Source organism: Myotis daubentonii, chromosome 4 (genome assembly GCF_963259705.1).
Source record: "Myotis daubentonii chromosome 4, mMyoDau2.1, whole genome shotgun sequence".
Taxonomy (NCBI): domain Eukaryota; kingdom Metazoa; phylum Chordata; class Mammalia; order Chiroptera; family Vespertilionidae; genus Myotis; species Myotis daubentonii.
The window spans coordinates 56702033-56723428 of NC_081843.1; the positions used below are offsets into that span (position 1 = coordinate 56702033).

A 21396-nucleotide genomic window follows, 5' to 3' on the forward strand; every position below is an offset into this window, starting at 1 on the left:
TCGTCAGCAAAAAACATTCCTCACTCTCAGAGGCTTGCCGTGACGGAGAAAGAAGTGAAGCAGTATCTCTGCACTGTTTCCTTGGGCAAGTCACTACGGTACATCACTCTCAGCTTCCTCTAGTGAGAAATGAGGGGTTGGGTAGCGGACTCACACCTACCCATCCTGTCCAGCAAAGGGGAGACACTTTTGGAAGTGGAAGAGAGTCTCATTTTTAGTTCATCCTTCCCTTCCTTTACTGGTATTACTTAATGTATCAAACTTTATTAAATACTGAGTTTAATTTTTTTCTGGTTTACGAATATAAATTTTTACCTAGTTTTTAAAACGTTAAAAATAGTAATAATAACAATAATATATCCCCACTGCACAATGCTCTCCTCTGTCTGCATTTTATTTCTGCAGGGATTCTGATTTAACTTGTATAAGGTAGGCTTCTTTTTTAAAAATATGTTTTATTGAATTTTTACAGAGAGGAAGGGAGAGGGATAGAGAGTTAGAAACATCAATGAGAGAGAAACATCTATCAGCTGCCTCCTGACACTCCCTACTGGGGATGTGCCCATAACCAAGGTACATGCCCTTGACCAGAATTGAACCTGGGACCCTTGAATCCACAGGCGGACGCTCCATCCACTGAGCCAAACCAGTCAGGGCTAAGGTGGGCTTCTTGTTCTTTAAGGATTACCCTCATCTACTTAATTATGTTTGATCCATTATAGATCAAATGGGGTGATGGCATTCCTCCAAAGCTTATGCTTAAAGATAATTCTTTTGGCCCTGGCCAGTGTTTCTAAGTGGTTAGAGCATCAGGCCTGTGCACCAAAGGGTGTTGGGTTCAATTCCCAGTCAAGGGCACTTACCTGGGCTACAGGTTTACTCCCTGCCCCCAGTCAGGGCTGGTGTGGGAGACAACCAGTTGATGTGTCTCACAACAATCAATCTCTTCTCTTCTCTTCTCTTCTCTTCTCTTTCTTCTCTTCTCTTCTCTTCTCTTCTCTTCTCTTCTCTTCTCTTCTCTTCTCTTCTCTTCTCTTCTCTTCTCTTCTCTTCTCTTCTCTCTCTCTCTCTCTCTCTCTCTCTCTCTCTCTCTCTCTCTCTCTCTCTTTTCACCTCCCTCCCTCTCTTCCACTCTCCCTGAAAAGCAATGGAAAAAAATATCCTCAGGTGATATCTATTATTATTATTGTAATAAAGTGCTTTTATATTTATTTTTATGAACTCTACACATTAACTGATTAATGCTACAATGATTACCAAGAATCTCTTTTGCAGATAGACATGAATATTCTCTGTGAGATTCAACAACTACCCATTGTATGCTCAGGGAGAGGAAAAGTTGGTTTCATTGGACATGAGATTTGGATGTTTCTATTTTAAAATTTTAACCTAATAGATTCTAATATTTTACCAATATGAAAGTATATAAATATAGATATAAAAACAAAAGCTGTTCAGTTTCCAGACACTGGGAAATTTTTATTAATAACTACTGCCTAACAGCCAAGTTCGTTAAGTTTGATCCTTGTATCCCCATAGTGCAAGTCTAAAGTGATGTACAGATATTATTGAAACAGCTGTTTTCCAACATAACTCTTCTTATGCTTATACATACTTTTTAAAAAATTTTAGACAAAAAAGAGTAGTTTAAGAATACATGCTATTCAAAATCAGGAATTATAATAGATAAGTTTGTACACTTAAAACATACTTTCAAAAGTAAATAGAAAATTTACAATTTTTTTCTCTTCAAATATTTTTAAACTTAAACTTTTCATAATTTGTTTTACGTGTACAAATTTCTTCTAAACGTTTAGTGCAAAGAACAAGGGCTTTGTGATAAAATCATGAAAGTGAAAAAATAGGCAAAAGTTGCTTTCAAATTCTACAGAAAACTGGAGCCAATGGGCATTAAATGCTACCCTGGAAGTTAAGCATGTAACCTTCTGAATTAATTTTGTATTTGGTCTCCTCTAGAATTTTAATAGTGATCATTATTTACACTGTTATGAGTCTTTCTTTTTTTACTGATAACAGAACATTTCCTTTGAATATTCCAAGGAAAACATTTCAGCTTAGCAATATAATAGAGAATTTTTAAGTAATTTGTCAAAAAAAAGTGGCACCAGTAAAATTTCCTAATACCTTAAAAAAAAAAAAAAAAAAGCACCTTTACATTCTAACAGGTTTCTCAGAATAATGCTATCAATATGTAATTCTGCAGTGGAAGGATATTGTTAGTATTTCCTGTTTACATTTTTTCCTCATTCTTCTGTGAATTATAGTAATGAGTCAAAGCTCAGTTGGACAAAAAAAAAATAAATCCATAAAATCCAATATAAAGGTCTCAAATGTGATAGAATTTGGCTGATATATAACTGCAATCATGGTAACTTTCCTGAGCTTTATTGACAATTTTGCACAGAACAAATAAACATTTATGAAAAATATAAATCCAGGAAATCTGTGGTGAAATCGGTACCTTAATGTATATTCTAAGGCCTAATGGTGATGTATTTTACTGGTGGATAAAATTATACTTTATACATATGTGCAAAAAAAGCTAAAGTGCTTAGAAGTTTGTCAAAGTATAATGAGAGTCCATTAGAGGGTTATTAAAAGGGGATGGCATGATTTAATTTATATATTTTTAAAATCTGGCTCCTATGTAAATAATCTAAGGATGTAAATATAAAAGTAGGAAATCAGTTAGAAAGCCATTGCAGTTGTCCAGATTTAAAATATAAATGAACATATATTTAAACATATTTAAATATATTATAAATATATAAATATATTAGGGGCCCGGTGCACGAAATTCGTGCACTGGGGGGGGGGGGAGAGTGTCCCTCAGCCCAGCCTGCCCCTTCTCACATACTGGGAGCCCTCAGGCGTTGACCCCCACCACCCTCCAATCGCAGGATCGGCCCCTTGCCCAGGCCTGACGCCTCCGCCAGAGGTGTCAGGCTTGGACAGGGGACCCCCATCTCCCCCTGATCACTGGCTCTGGCCCCCGCCCAGGCCTGAGGCCTCTGGCCCAGGAATCATGCCTGGACAGGGGACCCCCATCTCCCTCTGATCGCTTGCTTTGCCCCCCGCCCAAGCCTGACGCCTCTGACCCAGGCTTCAGGCCTGGGCAAGGGAACCATCATATCCCCCAAATCCCCGGCTCAGCCCCCCACCCAGGTCTGATGCCTCGGCCAGAGGAGTTGACCCTCATCACCCTCCAATCACCAATCACCGGATCGGCCCCTTGACCAGGCCTGAGGCCTCCGGCAGAGGTGTCAGGCCTGGGCAGGGGACCCCCAGCTCCCTGCGGTTGCAGGCTCTGCCCAGGCCTAACGCCTCTGGCCTAGGCGTCCAGCCCAGGCAGCGGGGACCCGCAGCTGCAGTGGCCCCGCGATCGTGGGCTTCGCTTTAGGCCCAGGCACGGGACCCCTAGCTCCCGGGACTGCCAGCTTCAACCGTGCCCAGCTCCCATCACTGACTCCACCCCTACTTCCTGCTATCACTGGCCAGGGTGGCAAAGGCGCCTGATTCTCCGATCATGGCTGGGGGGCAGGGCAAAGGCGGCCCCAGGGCCGCCTTTGCCCTGCCCCCCAGCTCTTAGCTCCCCCCTGGGTTTCCGATCACTGTCAGTGGAAGGGGGCTTCTTCCTGCTTTCCCTTTCGCCTCCCTGCATTGTGCCTACATATGCAAATTAACCGCCATCTTGTTGGCAGTTAACTGCCAATCATAGTTGGCAGTTAATTTGCATATAGCCCTGATTAGCCAATGAAAAGGGTATCGTCGTACGCCAATTACCATTTTTCTCTTTTATTAGTGTAGATATTTTTAAAGTCTGGACTACCTATGTACATGTACCTGTACACACATATGTATATATGTAGAGGGAGAGGCTTACAATGGGGTATTAGTAATGGAGGAAAAAGAAGTAGACATACTAAGGATAGATATTTAAAAACAGAACACAGAAAACTTGCTGATGGGTTTGATGAGGAAAGTAAGTTAAAGAGAAACATCAAGGATGACATCTAGGTGTTTGATTTGAGTAACATAGATGGTGAAACTGTCAACTGAGATTGGAAAGATTCTGGGGAGGAAAGAATTGGAGAAGGCAGGGAACCTCAAGAGCTCCGTTTGTGACATGATAATAGGAGATTACAATTGGACATCCAAGTAGATATGTCAACTTAGCAGTTGGATGTTTAAGCCTAGACTTTGGGGAGGAAGTCTGGGGTAGAATTATGAATTTAGAATCATTTGTGTAGGTTATTTTAAAACCACGAAAATGAGTAGGATTTCCTGGGGAGAGAGTTGATAAAGAAGCAAAAAGAACTCTGAAGATGCCAAAGCTTAGAGATTGAGCAAGAGAAGATCCAGAAAAAGCATTTAAGAGTGAAAAGCCAGTGGAGCAAGATGAGGACCGGGAGAGTGTGGCATCAGGGAATCTAAAGGAAGGAATAGAGTCAGGAGGAATGGAGTGATCAGTTGCATCAAATTCTGCCTAAAGTGTGACTAAGTTGACTACAGAGAAGTGACTGTTGGCTTTGGCAATACAGATGTCACTGTTGATTGGAGGCAAGAGTGCTCTGAGTGGAGTGGTGAGGATAATAGACTTTGTGGAGTGGGTTTGGGAAAAGAATGTGAGGAGAGAAGGTGGAGTCAATATATATAGACGACTCCTTCAAGATGTGTTGCTGAAAAGGTGATCACAGGCATGTGATAATAGATGGAGGAGTCAAGAAATGTTTATATGCCTTTATTAACTATAAACTAATGAATACACAGTAAAAGGGAAAATGCATTTAGAAATACAAGAGGGCACATTTTTGAGAACATAATTAGATAGAGATTGGCGCTGCCTAACCATTTATTCGTGCATATTTATTAGTTGAGATGCCTACTAGGTGTCAGACACTGTGCTAGATACCAGGTACATATTTAACAGCACCTTCAATTTCCTGAAACAAAACTGTAGTGCTCTTTTGTAGCTAAAGTGAAAACTGATTTAAATTTGTTCTGTGTGATCAGAAACAGTCCCAGGGCATCAATACCGGAAGTGTTGGTTCAAAGAGGAAGTTTACTTAATTCCTAACAGTCTGGGTTCTTGCCCCGAATTTGCCAATATTAGTGCAATACAGGACACTAGGACTCTCTGAGTATCAGTTTTTCTAAAAAGAGAACTTTGGATGAGCTGATCTTGAAAATGTCTAGATTTTTTTTGGGGGGGGGGGTGGTGTCAAAAAGGTTAAGGTTTGATTAGCTTTATCTAAGTACTCACTCGCAGCTCTGATATGATGGATAGTCTCTCAAAGTCAGGCACTGCTCAACTCTATGTTTGCATGTATGCTAATAGATTCATTATACTCTAACACAAAGTAAGAATAACAGATGTCATTGACTGGAGTCATCTATAATATAATGTCAGTTGTGTTTCTTCAAGGTGAATCTGTAAGGCGGAATTCATAATTGCCATCTTAGAGGCAAAGGCAATTCAGCCTACCAGAGACTACAACACTTGCCCAGTAAGCAGCAGAGCCAGACAACAACCCAGAGCTTTTGAGGCAAAGTCCAGGGTACTCTCCATTAAACACAGCACAGCCAGAGGCTGCATTTTGCTATTCAAACTATGTGGGGCCGTAGAGAAATTGATAACCTAGTCAAGTGCCTTTGGACTATATGTCAAATTAGAAAATCCAATATGTGTAAGACAGGGATTTAAGAAAAAAGTAAAATATTAATTATATGTTTGTAATCCTCTCCCAAATCCAACCTCCAAGTTGGCCTTCTAAGAAAATGGATTATTGCTTGCTTAGTCAGCCATAGGAACTTAATTGTGCCTTTTGGAGGCGTAAATAGAAAGGATAATTGGAAGATGCCAGAAGAGTGGCAATTGCTCTCAATAAGAAAGGTAGCCTAAAGAAAAAAACAATTTTCAGAGAGTTATGAGAATGAGAATCTGTGGAGGAAAAAGGATTTGAAATCAACACTTACTATAATGTAGGAGATTTTGAACTGAGATGAGTTAAGAATTTACATATATTTTTGCAAAAACTGGCCACAAACCAGTCCATTTTATTTGATTTACAGTACAGCAGATAAAAGTTGAGCTTCTCTGCTGAGGTATGTAAAGACACAGACTGCCAAAAATGCACTCACAACAAACTATTTCAGTGGAAGCATTCTCTTTGCATCTTTGCAGATAGTTCAATCTTCTAAAAGTAAAGCAATGGAATCAGGCTTAGCTCTATGCGTGGGCAGGTCCCTAATGGATGTGATGCCTGGAAAGTTAGGAGACTGCCTTTCCCCTAAGTATCTCCCCCAAAACATTTTCTGTTGGCTAAGACATCATCAACACAGAAAATAATCCTTTATTTTGCAATAAATCATATGCATTTAATCCTATATTTAAATATAGTAGATATGGTAATAATGTAATTAAGGCAATCTATCTCCTGCTATACTTAATTTAGCATGGCACAAATCTGATATTAAATTTGGTTCAACTTCATAAAAAATTAGGTATTTCTATTAGGCCAAGAAAATTTGCAATATAAATAATTAATTGAACAGAATGTCATTTTATAATTTGCATCCTACATGTCTACACATATGAAAATACATGTTTGAATGTTCATGTGGTATAAAATAATGTACTAAATAGTTTGGGGGGGCGGAATTACACAAAAAGGAAAAGTATAATTTTGATAAAATGTATTCAAAGGAGAACACTGTGATATATCAGAGAAAGGTATAATGCTGTCAAGTTGCAATGAGTTAAATTAGTAATTTTGAGTGGAAAATAATTTCAAATTTTATGCTTTCAAAGGACGGTGAAAGCTGCAGACCCTCAGCTCCCAAAAATGAGGAGAAAACGAAGAAAAGCCTATAGAAAATGGAAACTCTTGAATCCCACAATATGTATGTCAAATTCATTGGTTTTATAAGCATGTAAATATGAATTACCCAAACTTATGTACTTTCTTCTTTATCCCAGGAATGTTTACAAAAGTAGAAAGATAAATGCATATAAATGTTATAAAACTATTTTAAAGGTTATAAAAGTATTTAGAAGTTTGGTCAATTGTTATTATGTATATATTTCTGCATTGATTATTAATAATATTAGTATTGTGAATAAAAATGTAAATAAAATATGAGACAAAGGCTATTAAGACCTCTATTCTTAGGAACTGTGTTTAGTACATTGCCATGAAACTATCTCAGTTCTTTCTTCTTACTTGCAAAAATTGATGCGCCGTCAATTGAAAACGGCTATCTTACCTAAGAATAGACAAACATGTAAATTGACCGTACCTTCACTATGCTAACCAGCCAATCAGGAGAGTATGCAAATTAACCTGCCAAATATGGTGGTTAATTTGCATATGTAGGCTGGTGGAGCAGCAAAAGCCTCAGGGACCCGGGGCCGGCTCCAGCTGGAGCCCGGCCAGAGCGAAGGCCTGAGTTCCGGGTGCCGGAGGAAAACCAGTCCCAGTAGCCAGGGGAGAGGAAGGCCTCTTCGTGCAACAGGCCTCTAGTAAATTATAAAACTGTAAAGGGCTACAAAGTGAACTGCTCTTGGCCTGAGAGTGCTTTTTAAGAATATATTGTAATCTACGGCTCTGGAAGGCAGTTCTATCAGTCTATAAACTGCTCTCATGTACATGCTGTATTGTAAATGGGTTTTGGAGAGAGATGTTTCCATGTCTTTTCTCCCAGAACTTCCACATGATAGCTCCAGGTTATAGCCAGACCTGCTGGGCACTGTTTCAGTACTTGTGGTGAAAAAGGCCATTCCCTCGGACTAGAAGAGCGGCAGATGGGAACGGTTAGACTCTTCACGAAAGTCCAAGGCTCTTGGAGAGCACATTGTCAAATCAGAAGTCTGTATACCTCTCCTGAAGTTTGGGGATTTATGATTCCTAAACCTATGATTCTTTATTTGATTCTGAAACAGCAATTCTTTTTCTGTAGCCCATACTTCTATGCCACCTCTAGCCAAATTTTAGTGGAATGTTTTTCTTTTTTCTGTTGAAGAGAATTTATGTATTTACTCTTCATATAAGTGTTTATATGTTTGTTTTTATATTTTATATTAAAAATATATAAGTATATATATAAAATCACATTTAAATTAAGAACATTTCAAGTAAATTTATAAATAATCCTTTAAAATTTTTAGCTTAATCAATTTATTAAAACTACTAGAGGCCCAGTGCATGGATTCATGCACGGGTGAGGTCCCTCAGCCGGGCCTGCGCCCTCTCGGAATCCCAGACCAAGTGATAATTTGCATTCTAAGATAATTGATTTAAAATAAGATGTTTATTAGAAATGCATGTTGTGGGGAATACCATGAGATGTTATTCAAAATATTTACAAAAGATATACACTGAATAGAAACTTTTTCCCCTCTTTCATCTATAGGTGAACCTCAGCCTGCTAATCAAGCATGCCAAAAAAATGTAAAAGGTCTGGAAAAGGTCAAAGGAGACACCTCAGAGGCTGTGTCTCATCAAACTAGGACATTAGGGAAATCTAAGGGAAATGGAGATGAGCGTACATCTGCTTCTATGAATGGAAAGCAGAATTCCTCTTTTCTCCCTAAAGATAAGAAGCAACCTTCCTCGGACAGCAAAAGAAGTAGGGAAAAGGGAAATGATGATTCTTCTCCATCCATTTCTCATCAACTAAAGGAAGTCTTACCAGCGATCATGTTTAATGACTGTGAAGGATCATTATCAGGAAAAATTACTCTACAGGATTTCCCAAACACAGTGGAAGGCTCTAAACAAGAAAATGGCAAAATTATTACAGAAGTAAAATATGGGGATTTTAATGTTCAAGTGGCAAACAAGAGCAGATTTTTCTCTAAAACAGAAATACAGTTCCCAACAAAAAAGAGATGTCCCAAATGTCACCAGTGTTACTCTGTCAGACATATTCCAAGATGTTACTCTTCTAGAAGCTGCTCTTATAAGTACAGGAACATATCGATAGAAGAAATAAAATCAGAGGCTCCATCTAAATATGAAGGAGAAACCGCCAGAACTGAGAGCTCCTCACTGGAAGTCAGCATTGTAGGGAAAGGAATTAAAGTTAAATACATGAGTAAGAAGCAGAATATAATAGTTAATATCACTCATCCTAAAAGAAGGGGGAAGACAGCTAAATACGGAAACGTTTCCTCCGATCACACCACTAAAGAACCTCCCAGGTCCTCTGCACAGCCTGGTGCCAGGCTGCCTGGAAAGGGGCGGCTTGGAAACAAGCATCGGAGTCCGGATCCCTTGCACACCTCTCCTCCGGCTCTGTCTGCTGTCCAGGAGGAGGTGAATCCTGACACAGCTGTGGTTTCTCTGTGCTCACCCCCCGAGAGGAAGAATAAGCCTGACAGGCTATTTTCAGTCTCCGATGGCAAGTTAGAATCTGCCATCTCTCAGCAGAAGGACTCTAAAATTAACTGGAACACCTCACAAAAGAAACAGTTCTTTGAAGCTGAGGCTCTTCTCAGAAATGTTTTTCCTACTTCACATGATGCCCTAAAGACCACAAGTTTAAGTAACGCAGACTTAAGGAAAATGCCTTTTGAGGATAGAAAAGTCAACTTCGATATCCCAGAAAATACCACAGCAGACTCATACAGGCAGCAAAGCACAGGAGGGAGAAATTATTTGCCAAGTACCATTACTAACATCTCTCCAGTCCAACGTGGCCAGGACTCTGACTTTTATTCTTCATCGTCTCTGAATTGGAAGCACACAGGAGCAAAGGCAGCCAGCATTTATGGCAAAGGCAGCAAAATTCCACCTGCAGACGACGGTGAGAACTCAAAGTGCAAATCTTTCCCTCCCAGTCAAAATACTGTGAAGCCGTCCATTCCATCCCACCCACCCGCCGGGGCCAGCGGACATTCAGAACCTAAGGAAACCCTTGGGCATGCATTTCCCTTTGGTCTCGGTGCTGAGTGTGTGGCAGACTATGCGGAAGAGCACGCTGATGGGACTGGCAGAGACTTCACAACAGCCACTTTACATAGCGACTCTCATACGAACATGCAGCAACTACTGGAAACGAAGAGTACTCAGTGTCCAAGTCTCAGCCGTGCGTCCTCTGGCGGGCTTGCTGCTGGGAGCCCACTCAACAGCAGTAGCCACAGCTCTGTGGCATGGAGTCCAACAGGGTCCCAGGAAAGTCAGGCAGAGATCATGTTTAATGACTGTAAAGGATCATTATCAGGAAATACAGAAGTGTCAGCAGTGACCTCAATAACTGATGAGTTAGAGCAAAGATTAATTATTCAAAATGATAAAGAAAGCACGGTTGATACGAATTGTCCCATGGGAATAAAACACCTTAAAGATTCACCCAGCTTTGGGGGAAATGTTGAAAAAGACGAGCTCCTCATAAGGCCAGTGGTAAAGACTACATGCCACAGAGAATTTGAAGACCTATCAAATGGTGAAGCCTGTTTTCAAATGAAATTTCCACTGAACACTGCCGAGTTCAACTCTGCAGTGTGTGCTGCAGATAATCTGTTTCTTATTGAGAAACCACTGACCAGTGACGCAGACCAATACAGTAAGCAAGATGAGATAACCCTGGGACTAACCAGCTTTACACAGGAGGCAGCAGAGTGCCAAAGCATTGCATCCATGAGGCCAAATGCTGAAGGAGATAAAAAGGAAACTTACCATCACCAAATGGACATACTGCATTCCCCTCAGAAACAGAAGGCTTTGAAAGGTGCAGTGCTATACAGAATCCTTTACTTCATTCTTACATGTTTGAGCTTTGGAAAGTCTTAATGTGAGGGCTTTTTTATTGCTTTGAATATTTTTTCTTTATTGCTGAACATATATTGAGTATTTTAGAGTTAAATGAATATGGGCAAGCATATATCAACCACCCCACCCATAAAAGTGCATAACAAAATTACCAAGGCTACAGTTTAATATAAAGTAAGAAAAAAATCAATTTCTCTTTAAAAGGTTGATGTATTGCCAAATCAATTTTGTAGGAGACATTAGCCTTTTGCCACTCTTAAAAAATCTACCAATTCTTTCCTTCTTGCAAGCTAAGCATGTTTAGAAGAATAGGAAAAATGTGTTTGTGATAAAATGTGTTTTTAAGCCTTGCTGTGGTGTTGCAGAAGCGTGGTATACATGTCTCAGGAGGCCATGTGGGATAGCAATTGAAGCAAAGAACACAAACCAGAAATGGCTATGACTAATCCTGACCCAGCTGTCCCTGGGGCCTCTGAACTCAAGCAGACCTCTGACCTCCCTTGTGCATTGGTTGGCCTTGCTCAAACCATTGATAAAACCCAGAAACTCTCCAGGCCGCAAGAGGGCTGAGATGGAAGCTCTTTCCTAAGTATATAATACCGCCTGTCTGCTTTCAATCTTGGGTCCATACTATACCATTTTGGTCACTTCATTAAGATCCCTTGTTGTTTTTCTCAGTAAGTCCAAAATATTTCATATTTAGTGTTAACATTATGACACACTGTATATTAAATTATATCTTGAACAAATAAACATTTTTATACTGCCAGTAACATTCCTAACTGTTCAAAAATGCAATTTTGAATGATGAAACTTCGAGAAGCCCTCTTTTCTTTGCTATTGTTCTATTCCTAATTTTTAAATAGAATTTAAAAACTTTATAAGTTAAAGTAAAAATACAAAAAGGACAATTACATAAATGTTGGCATAAAATGTGAAATTTATTGTATGGAGAATAAAAGCCCTAAAACAACACAAAATCTATACAGTCACCAACGTAAGATGAGCACCCTAAGGCCAAGATCCATCAGTTACATGACTGCTCCCCAGTGCCAACATACCTCCAGATACCAAGTGAATCGAATGAATCCCAGCATTGGGCTCAGCCCACGATTATTTAGGTCTTCAAGAAGCAGCCTGCTCTACTGTGTCTTGTAGAGCAGACACCTGCTCACCTAGGTGTATGTATATTCTTCCCATGTGCCTCTCCTTGGACTGCCTCTTCCAGCAAAACATACTTCCTTAAGAAGATCAGTAACTCAAGTCAGAATCCTCCCAAAGCTAATATTGCACCTCAATAGGCTTTGAAATTGTCTCATCTCGATGGGTTCCCTATGTTACTGTGATTCATCAAGACTGTTTCTGTAACTCCTCCTCCTCCAGCTTGAGGTATTCAAGCATTATGCTGATTCAAGTAGTAAACGGGTAGCAAATTTGATTCTGGGAAGTGTCCAAGCTTAGACTGAATGACTACTTTTTCAAAATCTTGTAGAAGTTTTTAAACATACAAAGGGTGGTTGGACCAAATTACCTTCTACGCTTTTGCAAAGGTGAGATTACACAACTAACAAGCAGGACAATGGGAGTGCTTTGCATCCTGTGGGCATTACAATCGGTTCTCAAATCAAACTATGAGACATACTGCAGGGCCCATATTTTCTTCTCATGTGAGTATATAAGCAGATATCCCAGACAAACGCTTTTCCCACCACATCCCAGGGCCATATTTCCATCACACACTTCCCTAAGCCCATCAGACTTCTTTTTTCTCCAGCAATTTCAGAAAACAATCAGTTTTAAATGTAAAATATTGACATTAGAAAATTATTCTTCTTATGGATGCCTTCAGAATCAACCTGGACTCTCTATCTCTACAAATAGAGGAACTACAAGGACATTGGAAAAAATAGCCAGAGACCAGTTCTGTGGCCTTTTTTAAAGTTCCACCACTCTGTCAAGTTCCAGAGGATAAAAACCCAACATGTTCATAGCTGTAGACCAAGTAGCCAGCACAGTGGAAACTAGATATAGATTCAATTCACTATCAGATTGAAGTATTCAATTACAGTGGAAGCAGCAATAACTATTACAGAATGAATGTCATTTTTCTGTCACCCTATTTCTTTCTAGGGAAGAGGTAGGAGTCAACAGCAGAGTTCTGGAAAATTAGAGGACTGGATAATGACTTGCTCTCCCTTCTGTGTCTTTAGCCCTGACAAGTGAAATTTAAATTATTATGCAAATTGATCACTAATAGTTATACATTAAAATAAAGAAGATGATTTATTCATGGATATATCCTATTTATTATTTAAATAGATCTGGGAACAAACTTTGATACTGATAAGTTAGAGCTTAATTTATAAAGATCAAGTTTTAAAAACTCCTCTGCTCCTGGGAATAGAATAAAAGTAAAGGTTAAGAGTTGGTCTTTTTTTAAATTGATGTTTACCTTTTCATATAGTACCAAAAAGTTAAAGCAAGTAAAATCTTCACCAATCCTAACCTATCAAATTATGTTCTAGGTATTACATGCTCAGCTATTTGAATACTTTTTATTTCACTCTTTTAGTTACCAGTATTTTCTTAAATTTTGCTTGTATTACAATTAGTTTATTTGTCATTTTCTTTCTTTTAATTAATACACAGCATCTCAGCTTATGAGGACAGAAGGCAGAAGTTTTAAAGTTATAATTGATATTTATTTAAAAGTTATTGTTATCTATTCAAATATAAAATTTTCAAGACTTTCATGCACTCTGGCTTTTTCCCCTCTTTTTCTCATTTTGAACCAACACATGCAGCAAGAAAAGTATCATGAAATTTTTATTCTTGTGATTCATGGAAGTCAAACCATAAAGGACTTGAGTTCAATAGTAAACTTATCATAGATTATCATATAACTAACTCAGGTAATCATATCTTGTCTTCTTATTGAGAATTCAGAGGACATAATTGAGAATTTATTTGCACTTTGCTCCTCCGGAGTAACTAATTAATATAGTATTGTGTATACTACTGCTGCCCAAGAAATATCTGTTAATTGAATCCAACTGAGGCAATGCGTGGTGACCCCCCTTTCCTATGTAACTCGATTTTTCAATTAAATGATTCTTCTTTTTTAAGCAATACAAGTTTAGAAAGTGAATCATGAAGAAGGTAAATGAAATTATTCTAATTCTAGTCTCCAGTGACTCTGTTTTAAATATTAGAATATTTGAAATTCTACCTTTTCCTATATAATGTGGTTTAATCTAGATTGGAATTTGCAAATAAATAGCCTCCTCAAGTTACCCCAGGAATTGCCTCCAAGAGGAACAAGGGCCAGTGATGGTTCCCAGAAGGAAGCAATAGACCAGTGGGCCAGGAGGAGGCAGCAATTCAAGGATGGCAAAAGCAGCAGCTCAGCCGGGAGAAGTTCATTCGCCAGCACCATCACAGAAGGATCCAGTGAGTAGACAATTACTTTCTTTTCCAAAACCAGAGGAAACTCAATGACTCACTGAACCTACAGGACTTCGGACCTATCCACATATATGTTTTCTAGCATTCCTGTCAAAATGGACGTTTGTACTTATTTCACTATCTCAAACCCACACTAGCAAATAGCTTCCCTTTGCCCCTGTAACTTGCTTTTTCACTTTCTGCCCCAGGAGTCTTACCCCTATGGACTATTCCAAGGGGATAATTTTGTTGGGCTTAATCAACAGGGAAGATCAGCAGGAGCTGGAGGGAGCGAGGAGAGTGAGGTTTTGGACACTGAGGCCCAGAACCACCTATTCCCACACATCTTAGGCTACATTGCATGACCTCATCCTGAGGCTTTTATCAACACAACTTTACTTTCCAGGAAGCTCTTGACTAGGCAAATATTTGTATTGTTCATTGCAGAAACTCACCCTTCCCCAAAGCCATCAAATTTGCAACAGAAAATGCCAACAGATCATTTATTTTCAGAGTCTCTTTGAAATCCTTAAAAGCCTCACCTTGCCATGTCTATAACTCATGATTCTGACTCAGTCCTAATCGAGTTCTCACTTTGAAAGACCTGCCTTAAACCCAATTTCTAACCCTCAATAAGATTGGACTTTGCCTCAGACCTCTCCCGGTGGTGTGCCAAGGGCTGTTGGTGTCCCTAAAGCCGCACTGCTGTAAATGCCCCTCCTCGCAGCCTTCTGTGGTTCTGGTTCCGGTCATTGGTACCTGCTCCCTCCTCTTACCTCTTCAGGGTTAATTTTACTATATCACACCTGATTTCCTTACATCTTATCCCCACTTTGTAAGTAGTATTTTTATTGTCTGTAAATTACTCATTTGAATGTGCCATGTATTTTGTGCCACAGCCTATGCTAACCCAGTGCTCTGTTTTCATACTACAGCAATGACCAGACATCACCAACACTGCACCAGTGTGCAGACAGAATGGTTTATTGCTTTCAGAGATAAGGGAGGACTCCCCCTACACAGAGCATTGGAAATGTCTCGGGGGGTGGGGGGGAGGCAAAGTCTATTTTATCGAGAATTAGAGATTTTGTTCTCAGTGTACTCAAAACTTCCTCAGTCTTGAGGTGACTAAGTAGTTGAAATTTCACTAAGATGGATTCCCCAAACTGGATTTCCTAGATAGCAATATCCTTGAAGTGTCATTCAAGTGTTTCTTGACCTTTTGTTTGATAAACTTGCAATCTGGAAATTTTCTGTCTTTTCACCGAAGAATACAAATCTTGTGTTATGCATGTAAGTCAGATACAATAGCCACTAGCCCTACTAGTCCGGATCCTCCCTGAAGAATATAGTTACACAAAAGCAATAGTCAGAGTGACAGAGATCTCCTAACGACATCCAAGGAGAGGTTCAGGAGGACATACATCACATACTCCACAGCAAACAACTCTGAAACCTCCTTTAGATGCCACAGTACTTCAAAGGCCCCTGTGCTGCGCTTCAGGCACCCAAGGAGGCCCTTATATAGCCCTGCTTTCCTCATATGATACCCGTATTCCTTGAGTTCTATTTTCTCCTTTCTGGGTTTTTCCTTGGACTCTTGAAATTCCTCTCCTTTGTACTGCAGACAATTCAACTGCAGTTCATGCCTCTAAACCCATGTAAACAAAATTATCAAAGTGTTCAACAATTAATCAACCCTACAGTAATCAGAACTAAGCCATCTTAAAAACTAAGAAGGAAGAATCTGAGGGAAGAATAGTTTGATGATAAATAAGAAAAACAGAAGCAACATTTTACATGTAGAAAACATTTTTATTGCTCATGGCAATAGCTTCCATTATTACCTGGAACTATTTATGATTGATCTAAACTAAAAAGACTGAACGGAAGCTTTGTTCAGTCTGATTAACCACAGAGGATCTTCTCGTGGCCTAGAGAAAAGGACCATTTTCCCACGTTTTCAGCTCTTCCTCCTACAGGACCAGTTCTTTCTAGTTCACAGAGTCTGTCAGGTTTCTGGAACCTTTCAATCCAAGTCCATTTCCTCCTTTGTTTTATGGACAAGTCTGCCTCTACTAGTGCTCTTAGACATTCATGTCCGTTCTGCATTTCTTGACACAAGTGTAGGTGTGCGAGAATCAGCCACAGTGGTTCACGGTAGCCAACTGTGCACATTTTTTGTTGTTTTTTTCTGACGCTGCAATTTAGTAGCATCAGGTTGGGAGCTTGAAATGGGCCATGGTGGGAGTATGTACCACAGAAACTGGCAAGCACTACACATCAGGGCTTTTTTAGGTTCCTTTTGGGAACTCTAATGTTAAACATTTACCAGTGCCCACTTGACACAACCCCTGGAATCAGCTGGATAACTTGCACCAATTCAAATTTCAGGCCAAAATTACACAATCATTTTGATTAAAAACAATGATTGTGTTTTCTTTGAGATGACTTCTGTTTTTAATGGAAATTTATACTAACAATTTGTTTTACATTGGACTTAAGGGAATGGAACCATCTGCTATTTTATTTTGTAGTTTATCTAAGCCCCAGACACAAGAGGCATGCTGTATTTCTTCAGCAGCTTTTTAGGAGAGACTGCACTTCACTAAGAGCTGCTGGAGCTAGCATTGTTTAATGTGTGGTTTAAATTTTATCTCATTTATAGAGTCAGGATATGCTACTAATCCGTGACTTGGAATCTGACAGCTTTATCGAGCATCATTACAGCTGGTGCTGTTCAGTCTGTTAATCTCATTCAGCTCTGACTTGCTCCATGATAACTGGAAAAGACATTAGGAATGACATGGTTACGTATGTGGGCACAGCTGATCAATCCATCTAGGCTGTGGGAGTGCTGACTAAGGCTCACCGGGTCAATAACCTGAAGGCTGCAAACTGAAGTCAGAAGGGTCTGCAGGCTCTGATTTTCAGAATCTCAAATGACTCCAGTGTCACCAACAGCTGTGGTAAGAATTTGGGTCTAATTGTGTGAGGCTACTTGAGAGCATTTTTCTTATTTCAGCTGTAAAAATTATTATGGAAATGTATTTTCAAACATTAGTTTGCATAGAAATAAGAAAGCCGAAGTGCGGGGTGGGGGGAAAGAGAAGGAAATGAAGGCAGGCCGAAGAACTTTAATTTCTAATAATAAGAGCTAAAAATTACATTGTGCTTATTCTTCCAAGTTTTATAACACAATAGCTTATTAATTCTCCCAATAGCACTATGAGCTAAGTACTATATTTTGATCCTAACTTTACCAGATGAGGAATCTGAGTCATGGAGAGAAGTGACTTGTCCAATGTCACTTCGCCATAGTTGGTGTTTCAAACCCAGACACCCTGACCAGAGTCTATGCCACTGAACACAACTCACTGTTTCTGGTTGGATCATTCAAATCTGATCATGGTCTCTCTCCGGGGAAGTCCAAACAGGTCTCCCTTAATCAGATACCAGTTTTTATTATCCTCAAGTAGTTCCATGGAATGAATGAGATATGAGAATGTCTAAAGACACCTGGAACTGAGCTAAGTATTTTATATTTTTTTATTCTGATATCAAAAATAAGGGAAGTATTTCAAGTTCTCAAGAGCACAGAAGTACAAATGCAGTATCAGTAATGCCAACATAATTAAGAGCTCATTGTGTTACTGTTTCATTTATTAAAAAGCTCATCTAGCAAGCCAAATTTTGGTGACAAAGTCACATTTGAGTATGTTTGCTACGTGGCTCAAAGGTCCCCAGGGACAGTTGTTGAGAAATCTAGCAGTTCAAAGCTGCAGCAGGTGTGTGGCTTGCTGCTTCAATGGACTTTAACACAGGTATTATGTCTCAGTTTATGTAAGAGGATGCTGATTAGCTCTGTCTTGGTAACTGAATGAACAGAGAACTGCTCATCCACATAATCAAATCTGCTTGTAAATAAGTGAGCTATTTTAATAGTCCTATGCATGCTGTTAAAAACAAAGATCACTATAATTTAAAGGCCCATCCTCAGACCATAACATAATAGGGGATGATTACAGAGCCACCGTGGACAGCTACTCCTCAGAAAAAATAAAATAAAATAACATTAAGTCACGGGGCCCAGGAATGTATGTACATTACAGTCATAAATATTAATATGTAACTGAATATTTAAGGCCAAGTATATAGAAGATGAATCAAATAAGGGAAGATGCTTTAAATGCCTTTGGGGCTTCTGTAACTTTAGCAACTGCTATGTATGAGAAAGCATCTTGGATTTAGACTTAAAGCTCAAAAAGATGGGTCAGTAAATTCTGATAATACTAGAGGCCCAGTGCACCAAGTTCGTGCATGGGTAGGGTCCCTAGAGGCTGCTGGCTGCCAGCCAGGGCCTTTCTTCATTTTTCACCGCCCCCTGGTGGTCAGTGCACATCATAGTGAGCGATCGAACTCCCAATCAGTCAAACTCCTGAGGGGACACTTTGTATATTAGGCTTTTATATAGAGAGATTTGGGGTTGACATTTCCTACCATATAAAGTCAAATGTCACACTCAGACTTATTCAAAAATAAATGCCAAAAAAAACCCTTAAAATATTTTGAAGTATTATGCATGGAAGATGGCATCCCATATCCTGAGTTAAAGTATTCTATTCTAAAGAGTTCATAATTTTATTTCAATAAATAAGATATCTCACAAAATTCTCATATCATTTACATTCCAACTTTGTTAATATGTAATATTCCCATATGTCATCCCCTTTATTTCCACACACCAAAATTATATTTAGTCAGTCAACACGGTCTATCTTTCCAGTGCCTATTTCCCCCTATAGTAGTGATGGCGAACCTTTTGAGCTTGGCGTGTCAGCATTTTGAAAAACCCTAACTTAACTCTGGTGCCGTGTCACATATAGAAATTTTTTGATATTTGCAACCATAGTAAAACAAAGACATATTTTTGATATTTATATTATATATTTAAATGCCATTTAGCAAATAAAAATCAACCAAAAAAAATGAGTTTGCATGTTACCTCTGACATGCGTGTCATAGGTTCACCATCACTGCCCTATAGCATGTCTATCTTCCTGTAAATGTTGCCCACTCCTCAGGGTCCAGTCTAATGATATTCTTCCTTTAATCATACCCTTCCCCTATAGCCAGAATCACTACTTCCTCTGAGATCCATATCGTTCTCATCTTTCCATCTCCATTGTGCCTAAAATTGTACCTTGCTCATGACAGAACACTTATTTTAAATTAAATTAATAAATTCATGAATGTACCAGAAACTGTTTAAACTGTGGATTAGTGTCAAATGACTAATAAAAATCTTATTTGGTGTACAAACTATAAGAACAAGCATTGTTTCTGACTGCAAGAATCTATGCTTTGTGAATAAACCACCCCTGACCATTTCTACACAAATTAAACAAATATAGGAGCTAGAAAACTACTGTTACACTTCTGTGTGTCAGGACAACAGCTGGCATTTACACTCTTCAATCCAGTGCTAGGGAAGCAGAGGTAGAAATGTAGGGGCCAGGACAAGAACCATTAGGAACGAGTCTCCAGAGGAAACCAGTGAGAGCAGCGCCACTCTTCCAGGGGCTGTAGCAAACTGACCTGCAGCAGAAGTCCAATGGTTAAGAGACGGGCATAGGAACAACTACAGTATGCAAGAAGAAATAGAAAGAGAGGTGTGTTTGTTGTTGTTGTTGTTTAAGAAGCATTCTGTGATCTTTAAATCCCACCCTCTTCAAGGGAGTTGAGAAATGCACATAAAGGAGTGATGTTTTGAAATTACATTTTGGTTATGAAACGGAGCTTCTTAATACTGCACCCTTGAAAGACTGGAAGACTTAGGGCGTGACTTTATTCATGTTTGAACTCCTGCATGGGGCCACAAAGAAGCACTTGGAAGCTAATATAAAAATGCAATTTCTTTTCCTTAACTGGCACAGTCTTCCACACTATCCAAGAGACTCCCAAATACACAGAAACACCAAAACTGCTAGGATTGAAATTGTCAGATGAAACTTTATTCTACACATTAAGACCATAGTGAGTTTTTCTAAGAATGTATGGTTATGTTGCTGCACCTTCTTTGAAGCATAAAGGCAATAATGCTTTTTTTTCCTTGTGCTTGGAATTTTGAAAGGAATGGTAAAGCTTACTCTCAGTCTTGTGTGGCTTTCTCTTGATGCCTAAATACTAATATATGTCTCAACAACCATTATTTTCCCATAGTTTTTCTACCAAAATAATAATAATAATTAATAATAATAATAATAATAATAATAAATAAAATAAGGATTTACTGTGCTGTCTGTAGTCTGCTGATTCCTGCAGTGTGGGTCCTCAAGCAATGCCTTCTTCATTTGTGATATCTTCAGATTATGTAAGTTCTTCCCCAGAGAATTGTCTCTCCAGCTAAGCTATTTGCTTCAAGGGTGATACTCTGCCTTCAGCACAGGCTTCGCCCCGCACACATCCTTTGGCTGTTTTCTCACTGTGGCCATCAGTGTGTGCTCACCTTCTTTCCAGAGCACAGTTCATGGTGTCACCTTTTCTGCTCCTCAGTCATCTCAGAAGACAGCTGTTCTGTGGACTTTGGCTTTCGAGTTGATATTGAGGAAAAAGGTTTCTACACGGAGATTTTCCATTCAGCAGCCTGGGTTTTTCGAGGGGACGATGGGAACCCGGAGGACAGCCCCAGATGCCTTAGTAAAAAACCCCGACCTGCAGCTGGTAAGGACTCTATGATTGTGATAAAATGAATGTGTATGTCTTAGAGCAGTGATGGCGAACCTATGACATGCGTGTCAGAGGTGACACGCAAACTCATTTTTTTGGTTGATTTTTCTTTGTTAAATGGCATTTAAATATATAAAATAAATATCAAAAATTTAAGTCTTTGTTTTACTATGGTTGCAATATCAAAAAATTTCTATATGTGACGCGGCACCAGAGTTAAGTTAGGGTTTTTCAAAATGCTGACACGCTGAGCTCAAAAGGTTCGCCATCACTCTTAGAGACTGTAACCAGGCTCTAGGCAAGTCTCTGAAGTCGGCAAACTTGCACACTGGGTGTAGCATTTGGAGAGAAGTATGTGTACTTGAATATATAGACATATATAATGTATTTATTAATAGTGTGAAAGAATCTGAAGCTATTAAAATAAAAA

The 21396-nt window shown here is 39.2% G+C and overlaps 1 protein-coding gene across 1 annotated transcript in view; it reads left to right on the forward strand.

Moving 5' to 3' along the window:
* The window catches only part of LOC132233378 (uncharacterized), a 100715-nt gene that overhangs the window by 3820 nt on the left and 75499 nt on the right, over positions 1 to 21396 (forward strand). Inside the window, exons 2-5 of the mRNA XM_059693966.1 lie at positions 6833 to 6924; positions 8434 to 10752; positions 14052 to 14243; positions 20793 to 20960. Coding sequence (XP_059549949.1) covers positions 6833 to 6924; positions 8434 to 10752; positions 14052 to 14243; positions 20793 to 20960 — 2771 coding nt within the window. The remainder of the gene's footprint in view (positions 1 to 6832; positions 6925 to 8433; positions 10753 to 14051; positions 14244 to 20792; positions 20961 to 21396) is intronic.